Source organism: Poromitra crassiceps (assembly GCF_964638095.1).
Source record: "Poromitra crassiceps genome assembly, contig: HAP1_SCAFFOLD_229, whole genome shotgun sequence".
In the NCBI taxonomy this organism is placed as follows: Eukaryota; Metazoa; Chordata; class Actinopteri; order Beryciformes; family Melamphaidae; genus Poromitra; species Poromitra crassiceps.
Window position 1 is genome coordinate 85,115 of NW_028152162.1, and position 26,195 is coordinate 111,309.

General features: G+C 43.6%; 1 protein-coding gene across 5 annotated transcripts in view; it reads right to left on the reverse strand.

The window, feature by feature from the left end:
* The window catches only part of LOC310770796 (PDZ domain-containing protein 2-like), a 52,545-nt gene that overhangs the window by 983 nt on the left and 25,367 nt on the right, over positions 1–26,195 (reverse strand). The window contains exons 3-7 of one of the 5 annotated variants that reach the window (XM_083663507.1): positions 17,872–18,350; positions 7,258–7,427; positions 6,707–6,840; positions 6,199–6,305; positions 2,550–2,598 (exon numbers count right to left, since the gene is read on the reverse strand). In XM_083663507.1, the coding sequence (XP_083519633.1) occupies positions 7,265–7,427; positions 17,872–18,350 (642 nt within the window). In that variant the 3' untranslated portion in view covers positions 2,550–2,598; positions 6,199–6,305; positions 6,707–6,840; positions 7,258–7,264. Of the gene's footprint in view, positions 1–2,549; positions 2,599–6,198; positions 6,306–6,706; positions 6,841–7,257; positions 7,428–15,651; positions 15,739–17,871; positions 18,351–26,195 lie in introns of those variants that run through there. The other 4 variants (XM_083663509.1, XM_083663506.1, XM_083663508.1 and 1 more) reach the window with 4 other exon arrangements.

Sequence of the window (26,195 nt, forward strand, 5' to 3'; positions counted from 1 at the left end):
TCAGTTTATTGTGATCTGTGCTTAAGTTGAAGTGTTTATTTCTGCTGCTGTAATTGTTAAGTAGATAGCATTCCTATGTATGGGGGGAATGTGTGCTCAACTCCATTGTGTGCGGACGCCATTAGCAGTACCTTGTTTGGCCACAGGGCGTCGACATTGCCCTCCGTGATCTTATTAACCATACATAAGGTTAAATTGGTTTATTTCTGTTAAGAGTCGACTATAGTAACTTACTCGGCTGTATGCAGCTTTATGTTATGGTGAAAGGAGCATTACAATGCTTATTGTTATATTTTATGTTTACTGTAAATGGGTCTTGGTTTAATTTCGTAATATGGGGAAATATATAGCTTTAATTTCACTGTATTTTATATTCTGTAGCCCTGAAGATCTAAGTGCCTAATTGTGGTTTATTTGTGTTATTTCAGACTAATGATAATACTACATGTCACAACAATAAATACTGGATCGCAGTACTGTTCAACCAAGAAGTTATGTCTCCTCATCGTCATTCTGTGTCCTGACCGACACCCCATCCTGTTCACTGCTAAAACCTGAAAGAGCTAGCCCTACCTAATTAGCTCAGTAACAGTAGATAATAATGATATTTATTTTTACCACACCGTGCAATTGTGGAATATTTCAATGTTGGCCAAAATAAAAAAATACAATTTGACTATATGAATTAACACCTTGGTCCCTATCGTTGCATCGGCGCTGTTTCTAGGCCGAACGCCTGGCGCAGCTCAAATCAGTGGGCGTGGACAAGCGCACTTGATATCGTCGTGCTGGCGCTAGACGCAGCCTCAACCATTACAACCACGCCTTTTAAGCGTAAAATTATGCACCGTCATGCTCATTGGATAACTGCAATAAACGAATTGCACGCTTGCCTTTTTAGCTCCAATTCCAGTGATCCCGCAAAACCAGACGAAAGCCAAACGCTCTGCCCCCCCCCCCTCCCTTCATCCAGTCTGTCTGTCTGCATTATAGGCTATTATTCCATATTATTATGCTTCTCAAACCAATCTAACTGCAGTTTCAATACTGCAAGCATGTAAATACGCTACACTATAGCAAGATCAAAGTGAAAATAATGTTCTAAAGGCATCAGCTACAAAAATATAGCCTATCCCTATATGATGAGATTAATTTTATATTGGTGAAAGTTTGTTCAGAACGATATCGTTTTCTCTCCCCTGCTGCAGGTAGAATGATGCACATAAATATACCCTACATTATGTAAAGTCATTGCATAAATGTGTTTTTATTGTAAAACTAAATGTGAAGTTGGGCCAAGTTATTGGAGCGGACATCACAGTATAGCACATGCGCGTTCTGAAGCGCGTTCCGCTGACACTTATCTAAATGACGTTAAATCGACAAAGGATATATATAGGCCCAGGAGGACATATATGTTTCACTTAGGGTGGTGTTTTAATTTCGATGATTTATTTGGTCCAATATTGAAATGTTCTACAATTGCAGGCTGTGTTACCATTACACATTATTTTAGATCGACCTTTTATATCTATTTCGCCTCATTTGGTTGCTATTTAGTAGCGAAATGTAGTACCCAATTGCATGCTGGGGCATTCACAGGCAGTCAGAGAGAGACAGTCGTATTGTGCCTGTCAGACTGCCTGCAGCCTCAAAGCGGTACGGACGGAGTTGTTTTACCCAGGCTGGAAGCGTTGTCACACAGGCTTGTGACAGTAACTCAACGCGGAAGGATTTATTTCACAATAAACTGGTAAACGCACACCAATGCCTGCTCCTGTCAGTAGGAGAGAGGGAGAGAGTGACACAGAAAAGGGTGACAGAGGAGAGAGGGGAGGGACTGGCCCACTGAATAGGCCTGCTTTTCAAAGGCGCAAGGCGCTAAATTAACGGCAGGTCGGAAGATAGGAGTACGCCGGTATTTAGCGCCGACACGCCCACTTTGGCCCATTCTGGGACTGCGCCACGCCCATTCGGCCTAAAGCGCATTTGGCAGCCTAAAGCCATATTGATATCGTCCCAAAACAGGCGCAAGGCACGTTTTTTTGCGTTTAAGGCCCGTTTTAGCGCCGAAGGCCTGTGGGAGAATAGGGCCCCTTAAGTCTAAAGCACATTTTTAGAAGGGGGGTATATATATATCTCACAACTAGAACGAGTTGTAAGCATGACTGGGAACTTTGGAGACCATGTTGTGGCAAGCTTGTGCATAATATTTTAGATCCCTTCGCGTGCAGCAGGCAGATTGGCTCGGGCCTGCGCTGCGCTGGCCAAAAATGTTCTAAGTTTCCTTTTTGTAAAACAAACCAAGGTGAGAAAGCACTGGCGGGCGAGCGTTTAATACATTTTTCAAAGGAAATCATTTAAAATATTGTTATGGTGCAGCATCTCTTATCATCAGTAAATTAAAAACCATTCTTCAACAAACATCGAGTTCATGAAAGGTTAAACACTGGTGGTGAGATGTGGTGAAAAATGCAGTGAAATATCTAAGGTGCTCTCGCTAGGGTCATCAGGGTCAGGAGTGTTGCTACGCAGACTCGACATGTCACCTCGCCTCCTTTGCCTGTGTCTCCGCCTGTACTGGAACTCTGCATACTCCTTTAAGCAACAACAAAACACCAAATTAAAAACAGAATTCACCAAAAACACTGATAATGGCAACTTCATAATCCTTCAATGTTGTTTTCATTGCAACAGATGGTCTTATGTCCCTTTTATTCACATTGCATAGACTTTTTTTTTCTCAGGTTCAAATCTGAGTCTTGCCAAAAATGCATCAATGTGACTTGTGCTAGCTAGCTAGAATTACGGTATATATACATATATACCATATATATATATATATCGTAATTCTTCCAATAAGCGCCTGTATTCTAATTGCCGCCAGTCTTCCATTTCCCGCCGGGGGTCCAAGTTGATTTAGCATAATACGCAGACTTGAATATGTGCGCACACACACACACACACACACAGAATTCTAATCCAACCTATGTGTTCCACTTCCGCATAACGTAATTTTGTAATCATCTTTCGTCTACGTAATAATTTTTAGACTTTCCAAAAAGAACCCTTTCAAGCAAAAAAACAAACTGTTTTAAAGTTTCAATATTTTTTCAGATGACAACGTAACATTCCAAATATGTGACCAGTTTATCAGAATAACGGCTATTTGGAAATATTTAACGAGCAGCGAGGACAGAGCGCTGGCTGTGTGACCAGTCGGACTAGCTAGTATCTGTCAACCTACTGTAAGCTACAGTAGAAAACACTGTCCACCCAAAGTACTCCGATTCATAATTACTTTCCATATCACTTAGATGCAGACGCCTGAGTTTGCACAAATGCATCTCTCAGTATTTTATCTATCTCTGCTCCAGATACATCAACCACATCCAGAAATCTCTTTGCAGCGTCAACCACCATTTCAGTCCTCTCCGTCTTCCCAGTCATACTAGCAGCACAGTTTAACACCATGGCAATGAATGCCAGGAATCGTTTCTTGTCCATACAGATAACATTACTGTGACTTGCTGGTGGTGGACGGGTTAGAGGGAGGACAGCAGGTGTTCACTCTCCCCTCCCTCCTCTGCCATCTATCTCCCCGCCTCCTTCCTCTCACCCTGTTCTCAATCTACCATCTCTGCAGGGATTGAGCCTGCAGAGGAGAGGTCCTCCGCCTTAACCCCTATGGCCTGTGTAACTTACAATGGATCTCTAGGCAGTTTTGTTATGGCTTTCCCCAACAAATGACGCGAAAAGGGTTTATTGTCCTTAACATGTTCACTGCCGTGGACGAGATATCTCGTCAAGCAGAAACCAACGGTTGACTGCCAATGACGAGATATCTCGTCCAAATTTTTTTTTTTTTTTTTTTGACGGTGGGACGTCGATCAACCCCTTTTACATCTCCTATTAAAATATGGGAGGTATTGAATGTGTATAATCTATTTTACCGACCCACTAAGTGGCGACAGTGCTCTCCAGACGAGAGAAAGCCAAGCAAAAACAACCGCGTGAGGAAGCCATTCTCATGAAAATGGATTGGCGAAAACGCTTTCGCTTTCGCTTTCGCGCAGGGAGCTGGCGGTGGGGGATTGCAAATTTGCATAATAGATTATGGGTGCAACACACTTTGAAACACGCAGCATAAATAAGACCAGAATCGCAAAAGCTTCATCAAAGCTCTCAACCGAAACCCCAAGAAACGAGCGAGCCCATCCAGACTCGCCCAAAGAGCGGCCGCCAGCAGACAGGCAGCAGCAGCAGCAGCAGCAGAAACTCGCTTGTGACACGCCCGCTGCAGAGCCAGGGAGGCAGGAGGAGAACACACACGGAGGGAGGAGTTTGAAGGAGAGGGGGGTTTCCTGCTGTTATGGAGGAAATTACTGTTCAAAACTATTGTTTAGATGTCTGACGTCTTACTGATGCCAAAAATGAATGGTTAAAGTGACTGTTCTATCGAATTTCACAAAAAGCCATTATCTCAGCTTAAATTTTCAGACGCTGAAACCATGCTGTATTCAAGTGCTAATGCCTACATAACTACTAACTCTACAAACTAACTCTTTTAGACAGAGAAAGCACACATTCTATTAGTTCTTTTGAGATATTTTGTGTTCACAAAATCTTAGCAGAAAATAATCCTCGGCTGTTGAAAGATGAGCCAGAATCCTCAAAAAAAAAACTTGGCAGAAGCTACCTACAGTAAAAAAATAACGGCTGGCAGTGAATTTGTTAATAAATTAAACAGATCACTATTCAAAACTTCCCCACTTGTCCCCTTCAACACAACTATTATTACATTGACTTTCCCATACGTCAAACTTAATCATTTATAATGACTCCAAGTAGTTTAACACGTTCAGTGCCAGCGACGCCATATGGCGTCATTAGAAATTTACCGTACAGTGCCAGCGACGCCAAATGGCGTCATAACTCCAAATTGTTTTTTTGACGGGGGGGTGTCGATCTAAGCTTCTTACGTCGCCTCTAACAATATTGTAGCTATTGGAGGTCGATAACCTATTTTACAAACCCATTAGGTGGCGACAGCACTCTCCTGATCAGAGAAAAAGGAGCCAAACACACAGAAATAGTCACTGGGCAAAATGAGGAAATCGCATCGCATCCGTCCGTATGCATCGACGTGCCTCCATAAACGAGCACAACGCCAGCTGTGCCCCCAGCAGCAGCATCCGCTGTCACAACTGAGCACTTCCATGTACGCTGCAACAGCACATTCACATAATCAGCATTATTATTCCGAACTGGAAGCATGCCAGCCCGTGACAAACACACGCGGAACCAAAAAGCTGAATGTCGCGCACCATTCACTGTGTGTGCGCAGCAAACTCAGCAGAGACTGAGAGCCACCAGACACATAAGACACACCCAGGAGGCGTGTGCAGTTGAGGGGGGGGGGGGGGGGGGGGAGCACGGAGAGCAGCAGAGCAGCATACACTTCACCCAGACAGACCCAGACATCAGAAAATTCGCTTCAGAGTCAGAGATGTGCTTGAAATGTTTAATTTCACAAAAGGCTCATTATCTCAGCTCGTAGAAAAAAAGGTATGTTTTTCGTTCAACCAAGCTATCTTCTCCGGCTCATAACTAAAGAACGGAAAATGGGATCAATAAACTTTTTTTTGCAGGTGATAGAAGAGAGTCTCATCGTTATTTGTGCGTGTTCAGTGTTTACATAGTAATTATTAAAAAAATTATATGACTGTTTTAAAATGCATTGCGGCCTATGTGGCACAGCAAGCAACCTTTTGCCCAAGGGCCGTGGCACTGAAAGTGTTAACCCCTCAAAAAGTGGTTTTACAGATTTTCACAATTGTTTAAACACATTAGACAAAATGTGCACAACCTGAAACTGAACATGCAAAGGCATAATTCTACTGATAAAGCATTCATAGTGTTTTCCATTCTGCACACCAGTGTTCAATGGGTGCTTAGAAATGTCTACTCATATGATGTGTTTGTCATTTGAAAAGAAAATACCATTTAGTGAACAGTTAACACGGTTTTGAGGGCAAAGTGTGCTTTTGCAAGAGAAGTGTAGGATTTTGCATTTTGTGTGTGAGTTTTGAGATTTGTGTTTCGGGTTTTGAGAAAGTGAGGTAGTCTATCAGGAAATGTGTTTAAGCAATTGTGAAAAACTGTAATCAATTAACACCCCCCCCCTCCCCACTCAACCACACTTGGCATGTTCCACTGCTCCCCGTCTACAAGTGAGGTTGGACCATGGGTTGGACCCATCTGCCTCCGTTTCGCCTCCTCAGTCCAGACCAGGAAACTGAGAACTGAGAAGAGGTGAGAAAACACACGTTTTGCACAATGTTTCCCAATAAAGTCATGAGCTAATAAAATGTCTCTGTGTTGTTATTTAAATAGTTGATGATAATGAGTTGATAGTTGATGATAATGTATGAATGCTACTCTTGAAGATGACAATTTTGACATTTTATCATTGTGTACGCTATTTGCATGGCGGTCAGGACTATCACTGGAACATGTCAAATCTGGCTTGATGAAGCACTAAGGGGGAGTAAAAGGATCAAAGGATTTGATTGACATACAGCCACTGGACAGCAGGCTTTGAAGTTTGCTATTTCAGCTATGAATTGCAGTACCTCTATAAATAGCAGAGCATGTGATGGCATTCTACCAGCGGCTCAAAGTGGTGGAAGCGGAGTCGTCTTACCAGGATGAAAACAGCCAGGATGACGATGACCGCGGTGGTGATGGTGGCCAGAGGGAGGCGCACACACGGGCGCTTCACCACCTTGATTACTGCAGACACAGCTGGCAGCTCGACAGCTTCTCTGGAAACAGCCGCTGTGATCGGGAAGGAAGGGAGAGGAAAGATGAGGGATGGATTCAAACAGGTACGAGGAGCGGAGCGCGTGACGTTTATAGACCGAATCACCGTTCAATCAATCGTTGTGCCAACGACAGTCACTTCCAGTTAGACAACTGCCGATTGATTTGAATTGCTTGAATTGAAATCGGCAAAGCTGTTTATTGTTTATCTCCGTTGTCATTTTCAGCCGTAACTGTAACCTTTAAAGATATATACCATAGTTGAACAGGGTGGTCCGACCTATCCAAACCGACGTTATAAAGTGTTGTTATTAATGAGATATAAAAGCATCCCACGTGCATTTGAGCCTTAATAATTTGTTAATAGTTTGTTCCTTGCCCCCCGTTTGGGCCGCTCCATTAAATTGTATGTATATGATGCATTAAACAAACTTGTGGTTCAGTCTATACAGTCATCCGTCTCGCACGAGTAGCCCAGCTTCCTCAGCACCACTGACGTCTCCTCGGCCACCTGGGAGGGAGGGGGGCAGACAGGAACACCTGGGAGGGAGGGAGGGGGGCAGACAGGAACACCTGGGAGGGAGGGGGGCAAACAGGAACACCTGGGAGGGAGGGGGCAGACAGGAACACACAGACGGCAACGCTAGTCAAAACATCAACACATTGAAGCTTCTGTGGCCCCACCTGGGGTGGAAGGACTAGGGCTGGATATCAACCAAAATAACCCAGTAGTACTAGTACCAAATATGATCTAAACATCTCCAGTCATATGATACCTGCATTCCATAATTTTTTTGTAAACTGATCTAGAAAAAAATCGTATTTGTATGGTTTTGCTCACAGCCAATTACAGCGAGCGTTCAATTTAATGCGGCGTGTGATTGGCCCTCTACCGCAGCAGCTGCCACAACCCATACAGTCTTGTGGTGGTGAAATTGAGTGTGGTGTATGTGATGGAGTTAAGGTTAAGTTTATTGCATATGGACATCACAGAGCATTGGAGATGCAACATACATGTATGCACATGTAACACCTACTACGATAATTGAGAAACAATACTATCACTTATAGAAATAGAATGGACCAGAAGGTTCTGGGTTCGGCTACTGGAGCACAGTGAATGTTTAAATGAGACTCAGAGATCAAGAATTAAATGTGTAATATGCCGGCTTCTTTAGTATTGGAAGAATAAAGAATGAACAATGGTTGGTACCAAAAACAACAATAATACAATGACAAAAATATCACAGCGTGTTGATATCAGAATAGTGATCACTTTTGAGTTGAATCTTTTTCCCAGTTATTCAATCTCGGGTGCACCCTTTAACCCGAATTATCAGTTTCAACCTTTAAATTCAGTTCAATTCAATTCAATTCAGATCAATCAAATCAATACATTTCAAAACTAGAACGACCGCAACGCGGACTTATGCCTCCGCCATTAGTTCATTCTTGAGTCCAAGTGGATGTTGGAGCCAAATAGGAAGAAATTGCATCAAGGCGTTTCTGTGCAGAATTGGATATTTGAGCCAAATGTGAAGAAATTTAGTCAATGTGTTACTGAGATATGGCGTTACCGAGCTTGAAAATGGCATTTGTTAGGTCACTGTGACCTTGACCTTTGACCTTTGATAACCAAAATGGAATCAGTTCATCCTTGAGCCTAAGTGAATGTTTAAGGCGAATCTGATGAAATTCCGTCCAGGCGTTCCTCAGATATCGCATTAACAAGCTTGAAAATGGCGTTTGAGAGGTCAGTGACCTTGACCTTTGACCTTTGACCACCAAAATCTAAACAGATCATCCTTGAGCCTAAGTGAATGTTTAAGGTGAATCTGATGAAATTCCGTCCAGGCATTCCTCAGATATCGCGTTAACAAGCTTGAAAATGGCGTTCGAGAGGTCACAGTGACCTTGACCTTTGACCTTTGACCACCAAAATCAAATCAGATCATCCTTGAGCCTAAGTGAATGTTTAAGGCGAATCTGATGAAATCCCGTCCAGGCGTTCCTCAGATATCGCGTTAACAAGCTTGAAAATGGCGTTCGAGAGGTCACAGTGACCTTGACCTTTGACCTTTGACCACCAAAATCTAATCAGATCATCCTTGAGCCTAAGTGAATGTTTAAGGCGAATCTGATGAAATTCCGTCCAGGCGTTCCTCAGATATCGCGTTAACAAGCTTGAAAATGGCGTTCGAGAGGTCACAGTGACCTTGACCTTTGACCACCAAAATCTAATCAGATCATCCTTGAGCCTAAGTGAATGTTTAAGGTGAATCTGATGAAATTCCGTCCAGGCGTTCCTCAGATATCGCGTTAACAAGCTTGAAAATGGCGTTCGAGAGGTCACAGTGACCTTGACCTTTGACCTTTGACCACCAAAATCTAATCAGATCATCCTTGAGCCTAAGTGAATGTTTAAGGCGAATCTGATGAAATTCCGTCCAGGCGTTCCTCAGATATCGCGTTAACAAGCTTGAAAATGGCGTTCGAGAGGTCATAGTGACCTTGACCTTTGACCTTTGACCACCAAAATCTAATCAGATCATCCTTGAGCCTAAGTGAATGTTTAAGGCGAATCTGATGAAATTCCGTCAAGGCGTTCCTCAGATATGGCGTTAACAAACATCCGTACGGACGGACGGACGGACATCCGTACGGACGGACAACCCGGATCCATAATGCCTTCGGCCTGGCTTCGCCGGCGGAGGCATAACTAATAAAATAAATACCAAAACGACCCCTCTTCTGCAGTAGTGTATACTGCCACTCCACTAACTAATTCACAGTTCCAGGGAAGGGAAGAGGTAAGCCCGTACGATCCAGTCCAAAACTAAAAGAAAACGCGTCGAGAGGTAAGTGTGAGTTCAAAGTCCAGGGGAAAGGGGTGTGTGTGTATCCGGGGGAGATGATTGTGAAAGGGGGAAATGTGAATGAGTAGCCTGAGTGTGGGGTGTTTGCAGCAATCGGCCTCCCACACCGCAGAGTGCAGCAGGACCTGTTCAGTGATCACGACACGGGATGGGGGGTATCCTGGGATAATGGTCCTCGCTCTAGATCCAGGTGGGAAGGCTCACCATCAAGGTCACGAAGAGATCGATTTAAGAAGAACAAACAAAAAAACCTGACCTGTCAGGGTCAGAGAGGTATCATGAGTATCAATGTACTGTATCTACTGTCTGTTCTACAGCATCATATCTACTCTCTGTTCTATAATACATGTAGTTTTCATCATGTAATTTGCATTACCATGAAGCGTAAAATAAAAGGAAACAATTATGCAATACTGTGTCTGGTTCACATTTGTTGTACATCACATCATATTGCATTTGTAATAAACATTACATCTCTAAACAAGTTATCTGTACCTAAGGTGCAGTAACAGTGTTTTACATAAAGTGCAAAATAAATTGAAATATATCATTGTAAAATAATTCACTCCTCTTTGTAACAAAATAGCTATACAAACAACCAATCATTCAACAAGTGCACACACTTTAAGGCAATAAAGTAGAAAATAAATGACAATCATTTTTGTAAAAGTGCATGTTCTCACCGATTCCGTGAGCAGGCTGGACGCAAAACAGTGTTTGGGGCGCCCAGTAAGGCCACAGGGTTTATACATATATATATATATAAGACCAACGGAATTTCAATGTGTTGTTACTGTGCAAACTGCAGCAGTTAAAACAGCATTTACTCTTAAATTAACTGAAATGAAATAAAATAGTTTGGGATTGAGTGAGTTACCTTGCGTTTAGAACGGGTTGTGACGGAATGTGCTGGAAACGTTCCGACGTGCTCAAAGCTATCTCACGCCGCTAATTCACATGGACAGCCAATGTACTGTAGCTTCCACAGCTAATTCACAAACAGCTAGCAGCCAGGCCCGTAGCTACCATTGAGGACACTGAGGTCATGACCTCGGTATTTAAAAAAAAATATATATATATATATATATATATTTTTTTTTAGAAAAATAGCCCCGGCCCCCAGATCTATTCATCTGTCATTGATATTTTAATGTGACAGTTGATCAGAAATGCAACAATTTGCTTCCTCTCTGTATGCTATAGATGGTAAATCATCTCTTAGTCCTCTGTGACAGTATTTTCCTGTGTGTACCCTCTAACACATACCCGCCACACAGGGGGGCTGTATGTTGCCCATGTGTGCTTTATAGTAACGTTCAGTCAGAACTCATTTATAATTAAGCCCATAGTTAATGAACTAATCATGTACAAAACACACACACAGTCACATATTTTATATACTGTATATGTTGTAAGCCTAATTTTTGCCATCACAGCTGCTTTTTACATGTATGGGATAATACAGGCTAATATACAAAGTGTCCCAAGCTCTGAGTCATTATAAACTCAATTAGCTACAGAAGCTAATGTTCACATTCAGTCCTTGTATATTTCTCTCATGTGTTCATCATTCCTTTCCTCCTCTGTGTGTGTGTGATTGAGAAATGAGATGCAGGTGGTGTTCATCCTAATTGGCCTGGTCAGGTGTCAGATTGCTGCTGGCTGATTGGCTGGTGGAGAGCATTTAAGCCAGCTGATGCCATCCTGTCGTCCCTTGCTCTCCTCATTCCCAACGATGATGGCTGCTGTGCTGACTGCTGTGTTCTGTCAGGTAGGAACTGTGTGTAGACCTACTTTAGTAGTTCTGCAGAACTTTATTAAGATGTGTCTTTATCTTGGTAGACCTGTGCAGTCTAAACTGTAAATAGTTACCTTCCAGATCTACACTTTTGTACACTGTAAATAACACTTACCCAAGTAGCAGAAAGTAGGGGGAAAGCCCTTTAGTTTTTTGTAACATTTTCTGATGTTTATTTTGTAGGAGCTTATAGGTAAGAGCTGTGTCTCTTATTTAATCCATCATTTTCTTTTCTTAGGTAAATTTAAGGTTGGGGATTAGTTTGATTAGTTAGTTGTGTTGGGGCCATGCTGTGCTCTGAAACTAAACCTGCTACTTGTGAACTTGTGATGGTGGTTTGGCTGATCATCCTTGGGAGTGGGAAGAGTGGGGGCACTTTTGTGTTGCGGTCCCATTACCTGAGGCCGGTTCCTAACATAATTGGGTGCTCGTCTGCTTTTCTCATTCGTCAGCACGTCGTGAGTGTGTGTGTATATTTTATGTTTGTCTGGTGGGCAGTCTTTGTGCAGGTGGTAAATGGTGTTAGTCAAGGTGGCTTTGCATGGAGCTGAGGAAGCTCATGGTGGTAAAGCTGGTGGAGATGTTTGTTGGAGGAGGAGCCGGTCAGAGGGGACCAGTAAGACTGAGGAGGGGCGTGACAAGGCAGGGACGTCAGTAGCACAGTTTCTCCTCTTTCTGTGTAGACTATGCTACCCTACAAGAGTCTCCGTACATAGACTTGCCTGTGACTCTGACTCCCAAGCCATCTAAATCAGTGATACAGACGTATTTACAAGTGTCACAGAAACATTTCAAAGCCACATATTGAGAAGGGTTCATCGCTTCTCGACGTCGGGGTAAGAAAGCTCGACGCTGCTCATAAATGCCTCTTTTCATCTGAAGTCTGTGCTGGTGATATTTTTTCCAGGTTAGAGCTCTCAGCCGTCAGAGCGCTCAACAGCGCCACTCTGGCCGAAAGCGCGGTAAAAAAAAAGTCAGACTCACAGGCAAGTCTATGTACGGAGACTCTTGTAGGGTAGCATAGTCTACACAGAAAGCGGAGAAACGGTGCTACTGACGGCCCTGCCTTGTCACGCCCCTCCTCAGTCTTACTGGTCCCCTCTGACCGGCTCCTCCTCCAACAAACATCTCCACCAGCTTTACCACCATGAGCTTCCTCAGCTCCATGCAAAGGCACCTTGACTAACACCATTTACCACCTGCACAAAGACTGCCCACCAGACAAACATAAAATATATATATACACACACACGACGTGCTGACGAATGAGAAAAGCAGACGAGCACCCAATTATGTTAGGAACCGGCCTCGGGGAACCGGACCGCAACACAAAAGTGCCCCCACTCTTCCCACTCCCAAGGATGATCAGCCAAACCACCATCACAAGTTCACGAGTAGCAGGTTTAGTTTCAGAGCACAGCATGGCCCCAACACAACTAACCAAACTAATCCCCAACCTTAAATTTACCTAAGAAAAGAAAATGATGGATTAAATAAGAGACACAGCTCTTACCTATAAGCTCCTACAAAATAAACATCAGAAAATGTTACAAAAAACTAAAGGGCTTCTCCCCCTACTTTCTGCTACTTGGGTAAGTGTTATTTACAGTGTACAAAAGTGTAGATCTGGAAGGTAACTATTTACAGTTTAGACTGCACAGGTCTACCAAGATAAAGACACATCTTAATAAAGTTCTGCAGAACTACTAAAGTAGGTCTACACACAGTTCCTACCTGACAGAACACAGCAGTCAGCACAGCAGCCATCATCGTTGGGAATGAGGAGAGCAAGGGGCGTCAGGATGGCATCAGCTGGCTTAAATGCTCTCCACCAGCCAATCAGCCAGCAGCAATCTGACACCTGACCAGGCCAATTAGGATGAACACCACCTGCATCTCATTTCTCAATCACACACACACAGAGGAGGAAAGGAATGATGAACACATGAGAGAAATATACAAGGACTGAATGTGAACATTAGCTTCTGTAGCTAATTGAGTTTATAATGACTCAGAGCTTGGGACACCTTGTATATTAGCCTGTATTATCCCATACATGTAAAAAGCAGCGGTGATGGCAAAAATTAGGCTTACAACATATACAGTATATAAAATATGTGACTGTGTGTGTGTTTTGTACATGATTAGTTCATTAACTATGGGCTTAATTATAAATGAGTTATGACTGAACCTTACTATAAAGCACACATGGGCAACATACGGCCCCCTGTGTGGCCTGCGATGGAATTGCAAAAAAAGTTTTTTTTTTTTTTTACAGTGCACCTGAACGCAACATGCAAGATACCCGCTGAATAAGTGTCCAAATGTTCATGTCATTCTGGCCAATATTCTTCTGTTATAGCATTTCAGTCTGGAATATGGAATATCTTTCAATAATCTTTATGACTAAAAGGCCAAAAGTAATCTCATGTGTAAGAAATGGCTGTTCTACATTGAGGTAGAAATTTAAATAATTAACTTGTTGGTTTTGGATTTATTTAGCTTCAAGAGTGCATGTTCGTGTGACCCTCAACACAGGCTTTGAGAATCCCGGCCACTTACTGATACTTATGCTTAAATTAACCCACTCATATTCTGGTTTATTTCAAGAAAAACATTTCGGATAGTGGAAATTCTAATTGGCTGGTAACTTTAAAATCTAGCAGCCATATTGGCAGGTGGTGAAAAAAGTTAATTTCAAGCCCTGCAGGGAGAGTGTGGTGACATAGGAGTGAGTGAGAAAAGGATCAAATATTGGTGGTTAAGACTGAATAATGACATCACAACTGTTAATTTAAAATTAGTTATTCCTCTAAACCTGGCTTCAAATGCCCCAATTTTTTCGCGCTGGCGCCGTTCAGCCCTCAGCAAAATCTGGTAGCGAGGACTTTTTTTGTGGCCCTCTCTATCATCAAAGTTGCCCATCCATTACGGCATGACAATATTTGTTCGGCCCCCGGCAACAATCTGGATTTCTCATGTGGCCCCCCATGAAAAATAGTTGCCCACCCCTGCCCCTAGCGTCTCCACCTCTTTTAACCTTTATTAAATATAGATCTACTGCCAATCCGACCCGGCTAACTAGAGCCATCACCAACAGGGATTGTGAAGTTCCGCTCAGAAGAACCCTGTTTGGTCAAAACGTGCTATCCTTTAAAGCAGTGATCCTCACTATTTCTTCGATGAGAGCAGCACTGGCAGGACAAAGTCAATAGGAGAGCCACTTTTACCGCAAAACACCAAAAGCCACCCCAACCAAGCACATCTGCCTACCATTTTTTTGTTTGATTGTTTTCCACACACACACACACACACACACACACACACACACACACACACAGAAAATCTTTCAGGCCTGGAGGGATTTCGAAACGTACCCCGACCGCAACGGTGGGGGCCATCGCTGGCGACGCTGAAGTTTTATCTAACCTGTTCACATCTATGTTCGCAATGGCATCCCTAGTATCATCATACTATTATGGGATGCGATGTGAACAGTTGTATTATGGGATGTGCGTTTCCCAGGCAACGACACACGTTGACACGTTTTGGAACAGCGCTGCACGCTGGCACAATACTCCTAAAAGCAAAATGCTTATTGTTTTGAATGATTTGGCACCTTCTATTACTGTCAACACCAGTATTGTTGTATTGTAATAATATGCCATAAAGGTTTATTGACATTTTGGGGAGAGCAGGGGGGATGAAATCTTAAAAAAAAAAAAAAAAAATTTAGAGCCGCCAACTAAAGCTTCGAGAGCCACGCAATGAGGAGCTAGGCTTTAAAGGAAGCGCTGTATGGAACAGCCTACCTCCCTCTATAAGGGGTAGCTCCAGCTTGGCCACCTTCAAGGGCCATCTGAAGGCGTGGCTGAGAATTAACCAGTCTTGTGACCATGTGTGATTGTGCAGGATGCTCACACATGTACTAACTTTTACATTAATCATTTATTTTTCCTTTTCTCTCTTTTACTAATTGTACTATTACTGATATGTAATGTATATGCAATGTGTATCATCACACTGTTGAGATGACTGGAGGTTTCCCAGGTCATTTTTCTTATTGCATTTATACTATACAATGGCGTTCGTCCTTTCGCTAAGAAGTAGCAGCATTATGAGCAAAGGCTTGTTGGCATGTTGTCTCCTTACTGTACTGATCAGTGAGACAGCCCCTTACACCAGGCAGCATGTTGGACTGAGAGACAGAGACAGTGGACCATAGTCTTTTAGTGGCATCTGCTGGGCGGAAGTTGAAGAACACATTAGGATCTAATTCAACATCCATTCTCCTGTGTGATATTTTTTAAACCATTGAGAGGTCTGAGATTTGCTGCAGGGTATTGTGCATCATTTCATCAATTCCCATAAATCTAGTGCTTAAAATCCAACCAATGTTTGCACCGCTGTAGAACACCGCCAATGCAGACGACTGGCCAGATGCGCTGCATCAATGGACCGAGTCCGACTTCCGCTGGAGTGTTGCATCGGCCCTCACGGTTTCTCCCGTGTCGGGGGTTGGCTATATTCTTTGGTTGCTAGTAGGGATGGCGAAAATGAAAAAACTAAATTGACCACAACCAACCCGCATTAACCGATCATTAATCGGTTAACCAAGAACATTAAAATGCGCTATTTGACTGTCTGTGACCGTCTGAAATGGGAATCTTTTTTTATGTTAATTTTTGCTTGCACGTTACAAATATACATACTTCAGCATGCGCTGGGAGGCGTCAGCAGTGATGTTAACTGGGGTCGTAAGGTGTTTCGGGTCTGTTCAACATCATACACCCTCGCCCAGTAGACCCAGCCGAGGCCGATTAAGCCCCCGACCCGCATCCCAGAAGCAGCCGCTCACGGATCAGCCTTCCTACTCTGTCTGCAACGTTGCCCGCGGAAGGGTCGATCACGCCCAATCCACTGCAATAGAGTCAGTGCTACACCGCAGCATTGCAAGACCCTTCGGTGCATGGAGGCAAGTATGCTGACACAACCACAGTAAATTCTTCACTTTCCTGAGAGTGATTTACATACTTAAAGTCGAACTGAACCTGTTCGTCACGTGCATAATGCGTCCGTTTCAGACTGAAAACATAGTTTGTCTAAGATGACAGGTTGAGAGGCGGGTCATAGTATCATGTCGATGATTTTATTTGACAATTCTGGGGACTGGATTGGGCTTTGGCCAATCCTGGCGTGTTCCGCCTCCAAATCGAGTGGGATTCAGTGTGTTGTGGCGCTCCCCTCGGGAAGACCCTTTTGACGGGAGGTTAGTGGCTGAGTGGAGCTCAGCGACCCGCAGGCAGCCAGCTGCCTTCGTGTTGCTGAGCGGAGAGTGCAGCACGTCGGCCTAGAATCTCCGAAGTGCGACCCCTAACAACCAAGCTCTCGGATGCGCACGCCATTATCGCTACGATATCCCTGGAATGCGCGTTTTAACGAGCCAGTTACATTTCTTTGCATTCTCAGAGATTATAGTTTTTGTTTTTTGTTCATGTTTCTAACAATTGGCCAAGTTAGTAGTTAGTTTATGGGATAGGAATTCTGCCAGATGACAGGCACTAGGCGCCATTTTCTACTTCATTTGGAAGAGAAAATTATCCAGAAATGAAGATTTGATTGACAGCTGCATGTCGTGATATGATTGGTTGAAATGGGGTAGAAATTTGATAGTACTAGGTGACGTCAGCAAACTGTACATTACTGTTATCAATGAAATCTTGAAAAATGAACTTTTGATGTGAAAAAGTGTGAAAAACTAAAGAAATTACCGGTAGATTGTTGTGATTTTGTTTGCATACATTATTAAATACCGTAGGTGCACTGCATACCCAGGTATTTGAACTAAAATAAAATAAAAGTCATTTTTGGGTTCAGCTCGACTTTAAGAGTAAATCCACTCAGAGTTTGAGCACAGAAGTCTCAAATTTGAGTTTGCTTAAAACCTTAGCTTGAGAGTGTGCTATTATCTTTGTTTGTGTCTAGCATTGAGTTATTACAGTATGTATTCACCTTATGTAGCCGCACCCATTTGACCCAGCTGTAAGGTCTGAACATAAGGTGTATACTGTGTTCATTTGTCAAACTTCTGTAACACTTATTTTCAAAATACTGGGGGGGGGGGGTGAATATTATGAATAAAGGACTGAGAGGTTGATGTGCTCTACACTTCCTTGTTCTCTCTCCCTTTGCAGCAACAAATAAGACACTCTTACCTGTAGCGATAATATACAGTGAGTGGTGGAATGAGGGTCGGCAGCAGGGCAGACTGGCAAAACTGTCTGTTTATCTAACTGTTTACCAAAAAAAAGGGGGGGTAGGCTATTCGGGAAATATTGCAATATTTTTCAGTTACACCAGAAGTGATCCTACCTGGCTCCGCTGACGTCCACTCCAACCATCAGCTGTCCATTGAGGGACAGGAGTTCGTCTCGGAGTTTGATGGCTCCACAGCAGGCGGCCGGGCTCCTCTTCCTCACCTCCGTCACCCAGAGGCAGCCCACCTCCAGGACGGGCCCCGTAGGTCTCCTCCTCCTCCGGCTGCCCTTTGGCCTTCCCTCTGGGTCCCCAAAGATCGGGATGTTCCCAAAGCTCAGGCCAAACTCAGCCACGTCCCCTCCAGACTTATGAAGGCAAACAGCACAGACTTCCACCTCTACAGCCTCCCCGGATGAGGGGGCTCTGTCAGCCTCCCTGGAGGAGGGGGGTTTGTCAGCCTGGGTGAAGTTGAGCTGGATGTACTCCACCAGCTTGTGGATGGCAGCCAGGCAGAGGACCATGTCCCCCCCAGTAACACTGGTGGAACTGCTGCTGCTGCAGACACTATCAGGCTCCCCATGCTGAGAGGACTCCTGGAGGAGGGAGAAGAAGAGCAGCCACATGCTAGATGAAATGTGATGACATTGTTTCATGCATTAGTAGGACTGGATTCCTGCTAGTTTGCTTAGCACACTGGTGTACTCACCACATTATGAAATAATAAGTAAGGGTTAATGCACGACGAGGTGTCCATTATCACTTTTTAAGGGACGACGCGAGAGGCGTGAACCGGTCCGAGGCGCCAGCCGAGGAGCGGTTTGTATGTAAACATACTTGGCCAATAAAGCTGATTCTGATTCTTCTTGTCTTACTATCGGGAATATGGCAAATAGGTGAATCTCCCAAAATGTTGGCGTGCTCCTTTACATCCCCTCCATGCGTTTCTGAGTCATATTGTAAACGTATTGTAACATATTGTAACGTTATCAATAATCAATAATCAACTCAAGGCGGATTCCATTTCTGCACTTAATTTCCAAGACGTACAGCTGCTGATGGCTTGGCCGCAGTCACGCCAAATCCTACGCCAATCCCGCAAAACCCCGCTAGCTCTCTCTCCTTAGCTTCACACCACCGCCCTCTTCTCCTGCTCCACAACAACTCCCTTCAGTTCCTCTGCCCTCTCCCATTCAATCCCCGGAGGAATACAACACGTGACTAGCACTACGCAGAGAGACGTTCAAGACTATACAGTCTTAAATCTTAATGTCTTAATCAGTCTTAATGTATGGATAAATAAACCCCACACAAACCAGCCCTCTACAATATTATTTGACAAACAACTTAATCTTCTGCTGAAGTTCAAAATGTTAAAGGTGCTGGAAGCGGTATTAAAATAAAATAAAATAAAAATACCGCATCAGATGTACAGATGTTTGGTGTTTCAGGAGTAACCAACATCGCCATTTGCAACATTTTGTGTTGCAAAGAGCTTTCTTCTGTGCTGCACTTTCTTGCTGAAACTTTGTTTGTAAGTTTTATATGTCTTGTTTTTTCTCTCTGTTAGTTTGAAGTGTGTAGATATTCCTAACCAGTGATACTTGACCTGTTTAAAACCTGTTCATTGCTCACAGCCTGGCCTGAGGTGGCCAGCCACTGTGGTTAGACGCTGATTGCTGGAAGGTGTGGCCTGACTCCCTGTTGAACCAGTATTTCTCAGCATAGTCAGTCTAGAGCGGCAGCTCTAGCAGCAGCCTCTGGGCATGAAGACTCTGGGCACAAAGGGAGTCTATCTGTGGGAGTCCATCGAGGGTAGGCCAGAGAATAGAGTTTTTGTTACTTCTCTTTGTCTAACTACTTGCTCATCTACCTAACTATGTGTCTTTTCCTCATCCCTGTAACCTCAGCCCAAATCTGGGCGATTTCAACATCCAGACCAAGGTAACCTTGCAATCTCTGCCTTTCCTTAACTTCTTCTCATCCTTCGACCTCTACCTCTCTCCAACCTCACTGTCTGTGACTCCTCTTCCTCACTGTGACTCATCCGACCACCACTTTATAACATTCTCCCTTCCCACCTCCTCCTCTCTCCTCCAAACCATCTCACCTGACCTATCTCCCTTCCTCACTACTCTCAACTCCTTTCTGTCCTCAGGTCTTGTTTTGGCTACTCTAAAGACTGCTAGAGTCAAGCCTCTGCTTAAGAAACCCTCCCTTGACCCTACTGCTATTCAGAACTACAGACCTGTCTCTCTTCTCTCATTCCTTTCCACACACAAAAAAACTTTACCACTCTATTCCTTCAAAGGGTCAGAGAGTGGAGGTTGTCCAGGAGTTTAAATACCTGGGTATTATTTTAGATAGCAACCTCTCGTTCAAAAAGCAGATAAAGAAAACTGCAGGGACTGTCAAACGTAATCTTCGGCAATTTAGATTAATTCGATGTCAGCTGAACACAGATGTGGCGAAACTGTATCTTCATTCTTTCATTTTATCACATCTGTCTTACTGTGCCACTACTTGGTCCCAGGCCAATAAAACAACAACGCAGCCACTCTTTACTCTATTCAAGCAAGCGCTGAAGGTCCTGGATAAAAAACCTAACAGTTATCATCATTGTGACATTATCAAGAAATATAACTTTCTAACACTTGAGAATTTTCTGTTGATGGCAAATGTCTGTTCCTTGTGTACTGTCCCTGCTTAAATAAACAATAAAGATAAAGATAAAGGTTGTAGCTGTCATAGATTATGTTGCATAGTTGATTTCTCTATTGTTGACAAAATGTGTTACTGTAAGTTGCTGTGGATAAAAGTGTCTGCCAAATGACGTAATGTAATGTAACGTAATGTACCGTAAATTCCGGACTATAAGCCGCGGCTTTTTTCCCGTTTTTTGGCCTTTTTTGCCCCCTGCGGCTTATATAACGGTGCGTCTTATCTATGGATTTTTTCCAAAAAAAAAAAAAAATCTCTCTTTTTTAGCACTCTTTCTAACTATAAATCCACTTCTGTTTTAATTTCCTCTCTTGCCCTCTTTTAACAACATAACATAACATAACACAACACAGGTAAGCAGAAAGAAAAAGACGAAGCAATCACGCCATGAATGAGGAAATGACTCACCTGCTGGAGGCTGGAGATACACGCTTGGGCTAAACTTTTACTCCGTGAAACACTATCGATTAAGTCCGACATCGCTCAGAGGTTTTGAGCAGCTTGAAAACAAGTTTGAAAACGTGCAGAAGTCCATCCACTCACTCACTAAAGAAACTAAGGCAACCGTGAACAGAGTTTATAATGCGGAAAAGCGCATCCGCGCACTGGAGGACAAAAACAACACAGTGAGTCCGAAAATGGATAAAATGCAAAATCGAAACCCTGCACACGCAGGTTGATGACTTAATCAGCAGGAGTAAAAGAAATAACATTCGCCTGATCAATGTAAAAGGGGAGCTGAGATTGGTGACATGGACGCTTTCGTGGCAAAATCCTGTGTTACATCCTGGACCTGAAGGAAGGCGAGAAACCACCAGAGGTGGACAGGGCACACCGGGCGCCTCGGCCACGTCCAGACCCCGGCCTGCCACCGAGGGCCATCTTCATCTGCCTACTCCGCTGGCCCGACCGTCAACTCATCCTCCAGGCTGCGGGGAAGAAGCCCCTCACCTGGGAGGGTACGCGCTTTTTCGTCCGGCAGGACCTCTCCGCGTTGGTGCAACAGAAACGCGCAACATACAACAGCATCATCGAGTCAATGGATATCGCTTTGGCGTACTGTACCCAGCGAGACTCGTCATAACCAGACCGGACTATCTTTAGCACTCTTTCTAACTATAAATCCACTTCTGTTTTAATTTCCTCTCTTGCCCTCTTTTCACCACACCGCGGACACTGTGTGCCCAGCGGCGGAACAAGAGCTCAAAGTGAAACTGCCGAATATCTTTTGAGTTGGACTGGTCAATAGTACTGTGAGTAACTAAAATAAAAAAATAAAAAACGGAATTCTCTCTTCTTTAGCACTCTTTCTAACTATAAATCCACTTCTGTTTTAATTTCCTCTCTTGCCCTCTTTTCACCACACCGCGGACACTGTGTGCACTGTAAAAAAAACAAAAAATACCACAATGTGTGATTTTGTCTGGGGATTAGTGACCTGACTTTTGTTTTGTTGAAATGTTAATAAATGGGAGCTTCCCCAAACAGCCATCTCTTTCCCGACAATCCCCTCTGTGCACGAAGCCTTACATATGGTAATTAAACATCAAAACACCCGCGGCTTATAGACCGGTGCGGCTTATAGAAGAAAAAAATAGTCACCTTTGAAGGTGCGGCTTATAGACCGGTGCGTCTTATAGTCCGGAATTTACGGTAATTTGCCGCGGTGCACCACGACGGTATAAAAAATCTAGGCTGCAGTAATACATGGAGAGGATAGGTGGCAGCAGAGTACTTGAATCCTTTTAGGACGATACACTCTGTGAGCACAATGGCAAAGTGGCGCTGTCCATTTTTCGGTTCATTGACTCCACAGGAAGCAATATTTTTTTTCGGATGATGGCGAAGGCTGGAAGCACCCTCTCTGCCTGTGATTGGCCTAGCGTCAAACGGTCATCCAATCACATTCGCTTGGCTATCCTGCGTCTCTTTCTACTGTCTGTGGTCAGACAGACAGCAGTTTTGCTTGGTAGCATATAGGCATGGGTCGATTTCCGGTTTTACCGGTTCGGTTCGGTATACGAGCCCAAACCGGTTTGATCACGTGCAAACCGGAAAAACCTTAAAGTCCCTGGAAACCAAAATCCACAAAAACGTTCTAACTATGTTATTTAGGGTCTTATGTTAGTAATTTTGTGCCTCCGAAATTATTATACATTACTTTCAACCCAAAGCCTTAAAATCGACACTTTTCTACAAGATTCTACAAAGTACTTCCTCATTGAAGACAGCAGTGCGCGAGGTGCTAAAACGCAGGAGCTTATGACGTCATAAGCTCTATATAACCTTTGTACACGCGCGCAATCCGCACCCACCCTCCTTTTTTTATTTTTTTATTTTTTTTATTAACAATATAGATGTACAAAATATGTCAGACAGACAATCACACATCACCATACTTAACACATTGAGTGCCACAGCGCTTCAGTAAAATTGTCTGGAGCCTGTGCCAGATTCACTTCCATTCAGTTGAAAACAGCTATAGAATTTTTTCTATTAGGGCTATATTGACAGGGCTGGACTCTAATGAAACATTGGACACTCCTGCTTCTTCCAAAGAAGAAATTTTGTTTCTAGACAGTTCCATTATGAAATGACAGCCTCTGAAAGAAGAGCACTTTCAAGGGTTTTCTGCTTTTTTTTTTTACTTTTCAAGATAAAGTCACTTTTATGAATACTTTTTGCACTCTAATTTCAAGCACATTCACTGACTCTGGCTGGTGTTTTCTGATGTGGTGGCGTGGTGTGGTTCTGTGCAGCCTGCGTGCCCCCCCCCCCCTCTGAGCTGCGGGCTCCTCCCCACACGCACACAGTCTGTTTTCGCTTCCTCCGTTTTTGCCCCGGGTGGATCCCAGCGCAACAAGGAAATGGCAAACGGGAGTTACGGGACTGAAGAAAAAAGGTTTGGCCGTTCGGCTTCGGGTGCTGCCTTTCTGGCAGGGAATCGTGTGGAGGAACTATATGCAGACGGATGGACAGAAGCAGAAGAGCTCAGTTGTGGGCGCGGATGCAGCCAACTGTCAGCTGCAGACAGAGCAATCTATATGGCTCTGGCTGCAGCATGCATCGGTTTCCCCTTTGATCACGGCTTTTTTTTCGCTTTCTCCTGCACAAAGTAAAGGATCTGAGGTGGGTGGCGCAGCTCCCGTGTAGATGTTTAAGGTGGCGCCGTGTGATCCCTTGAAGGGATTCATGCTCACTGGCTGGGTACGACCTTAAACAGCAGAATTATGGAATAATATGAATTATGATTTTAGGACGTCCACAGACGTCCTTGGCACTCCTCGTTACTTTTTTTTAGGACGTGCACAGACGTCCTTGGCACTCAATGTGTTAAGAGCTATAAACAAACAAATGAATAAGACATACACCCACCCTCCTTTTGTCCGTTCTTTGCCCCCAGTGACAGCGTTCCCTCGCTGTCCGTCTCCCTCCCACTCTGTGTGCCGTCGTGCCAAGCGCTATGCCTCTCTCTCTCTCTCTCTCTCTCTCTCTCTCTCTCTCTCTCTCTCTCTCTCTCTCTCTCTCTCTCTGGACTAGTGAGAGAGAGAGCACAGAGAGAGACACACAGGCTGGTGACGCGAGGTTACTCTCTCTCACACACACACACAAACAGACACAGTAGCAGCAAGTCTCTCTCTCTCCCTCTCCGAGCAACGAACACACACATACACACACACACACTCGTGCTGTGGACACACAGCACGAGTGCTGTGTTCGACACACAGCACTCGATCTCTTTCTCCGTTTCCCCCCCCCCCTCTGTCTCCACTCAATCTCTTTCTCCGTTTCCCTCCCCCCCTCTGTCTCGCGCTCTCTCTCTCTCGGAAAACCTGCTGCAGACGGGACACGCCCACACAGTCCGCGGGAGAAAATACACTCTAAAAAATAATTGATTCTCATTAGTTTTGCCACGACTGTCAAACCTAAATTTATATACTTTGCAATGTTCATCATCGTTCAAATTTGGCTGGTGGCTTATTAACATATGGTCCTGTGATGTGATGACCTCAAAATGCTAAATAATAAAGAAATATTTCTGGTTTCCAGGGACTTAAAAAAAAAAAAAAAAAAAAAAAAAGATTTTTTTAGTTTTTATTTGCCAGTCCATTCTGATTGCACTATTGTTCGTATTAGCCTCTTCTCAAGTTGCACTAGTAGGCAAAAGTCTTATTTTGTTTATTATGTTGATGTTTGAAGAAAAGTTAAGCTGAATAGTTATGAGAAATAAAAACAGTGTGTTGTTACAGTTAAAATGTTCTGCTTATTTGTATTCAGTGTTCGTGCTGGTTGGCAGCATACCAGCTTAGAGGTGCATTATCGCCACCAACTGCAGTCGCTTTGATACGTTTTTTTGGGGAATATCGAACCGGTTTCAAAATGTTCAAACCGACCCATGCCTAGGCCCTATATTGTGTGAATTTGTGAGTTTTGAAGTTTATAAGGCAGCTCAGCTGTAAGCCAATCCATTCTGATTGCACTGCTTGTGTTTTTATTAGCCTTTTCTCAAGTTGCACTATAGGCAGAAGTCTTATTTCATTTATTATTTTGATGTTTAGAAGAAAAGTTGAGCTGAATAGTTATGAGAAATAAATACAGGGTGTGTTTGTTACACAGGTGTCCTGCTTCTTTTTATTCAGTATCATTGCTGGTTGACAATACCAGCTTAGAGGTGTATTATCGCTATCAGGTGGACTGAAGTTACACTACAGACAGTTATGGGCCACACGGGAGCCCTGCTTAAAAAAATTTTTTTTTTTTTTTTATTACAAAAAAAATCGGTATACCGGTTCGATCCGGTTTAGACGGCAATATCGAACCGGTTTTAACATTTTCAAACCGACCCAGCCCTAGTAGCATACATGAAAGACGCCACTGTGTGTTTATGTTTTTGATCTCTGGTTTATAATGCTGCCGCTACTCTTGGCAGTGCACGTATGTAGCCTACAGACAAAAAGAAAAGAAAAGATAAAATATTAATGAGAATTGATCAAGGGTTATATAAAAACAGTGTCAATGCCCATTTACTCATTCTAACACAAGAGTGACATGTATTTGAATTGAAATATTAATCAGAGCAACAATGTGATTGAATTTGGAATGACAAGAAACAAATACATGTCTGTGCAATAGGCTAAGTAGGCCTAAATAACTCAGATATAGGGTTTGCAATTGTAACGTTCCATATAATGAAGTATCTCATGCTTGTTCATTTAATGATTGTTTTGCACCTGCTGCTCACGTTATGAACAAATGCTTAGATGACCATAGCCTCAGCAACAACTAACTGCAGTCATGTATGAATGTTAGCTGTCCAGCAAACACTAATATCTATAGGAATCATGCTTGGAAGTAGCCTACTTTTCCCCCTGCTGCATCGTGACATTGAATGAAACTATGTTTAGGCTCGTTTGAGATACTTCTGGCTCGCCTGGAAAGAAGGTGGGAGCAGCCGATTACAGTCAGCCAATCAGAGGCAGAGAGGGGGCGGGTCATGGCTTCGCCTAGCCTTCGCCATCATGGGAAAAAAAATATCGCCCGCAGGAAGTGAAAGAAGAAGTTAGCCAACCCTATTTTTGTTTTTCTTCGGTTGCTAACAGAAAGTTAACAGAAACATTGGAGATGGATGGATGGATGGATGGATGGGGCAAGGGTTCTGAGAGTTGGGGAAAAGTCTGAGCTGGTGTTACTTCAAACCAAACCTGGCAAGGATGCAGTGG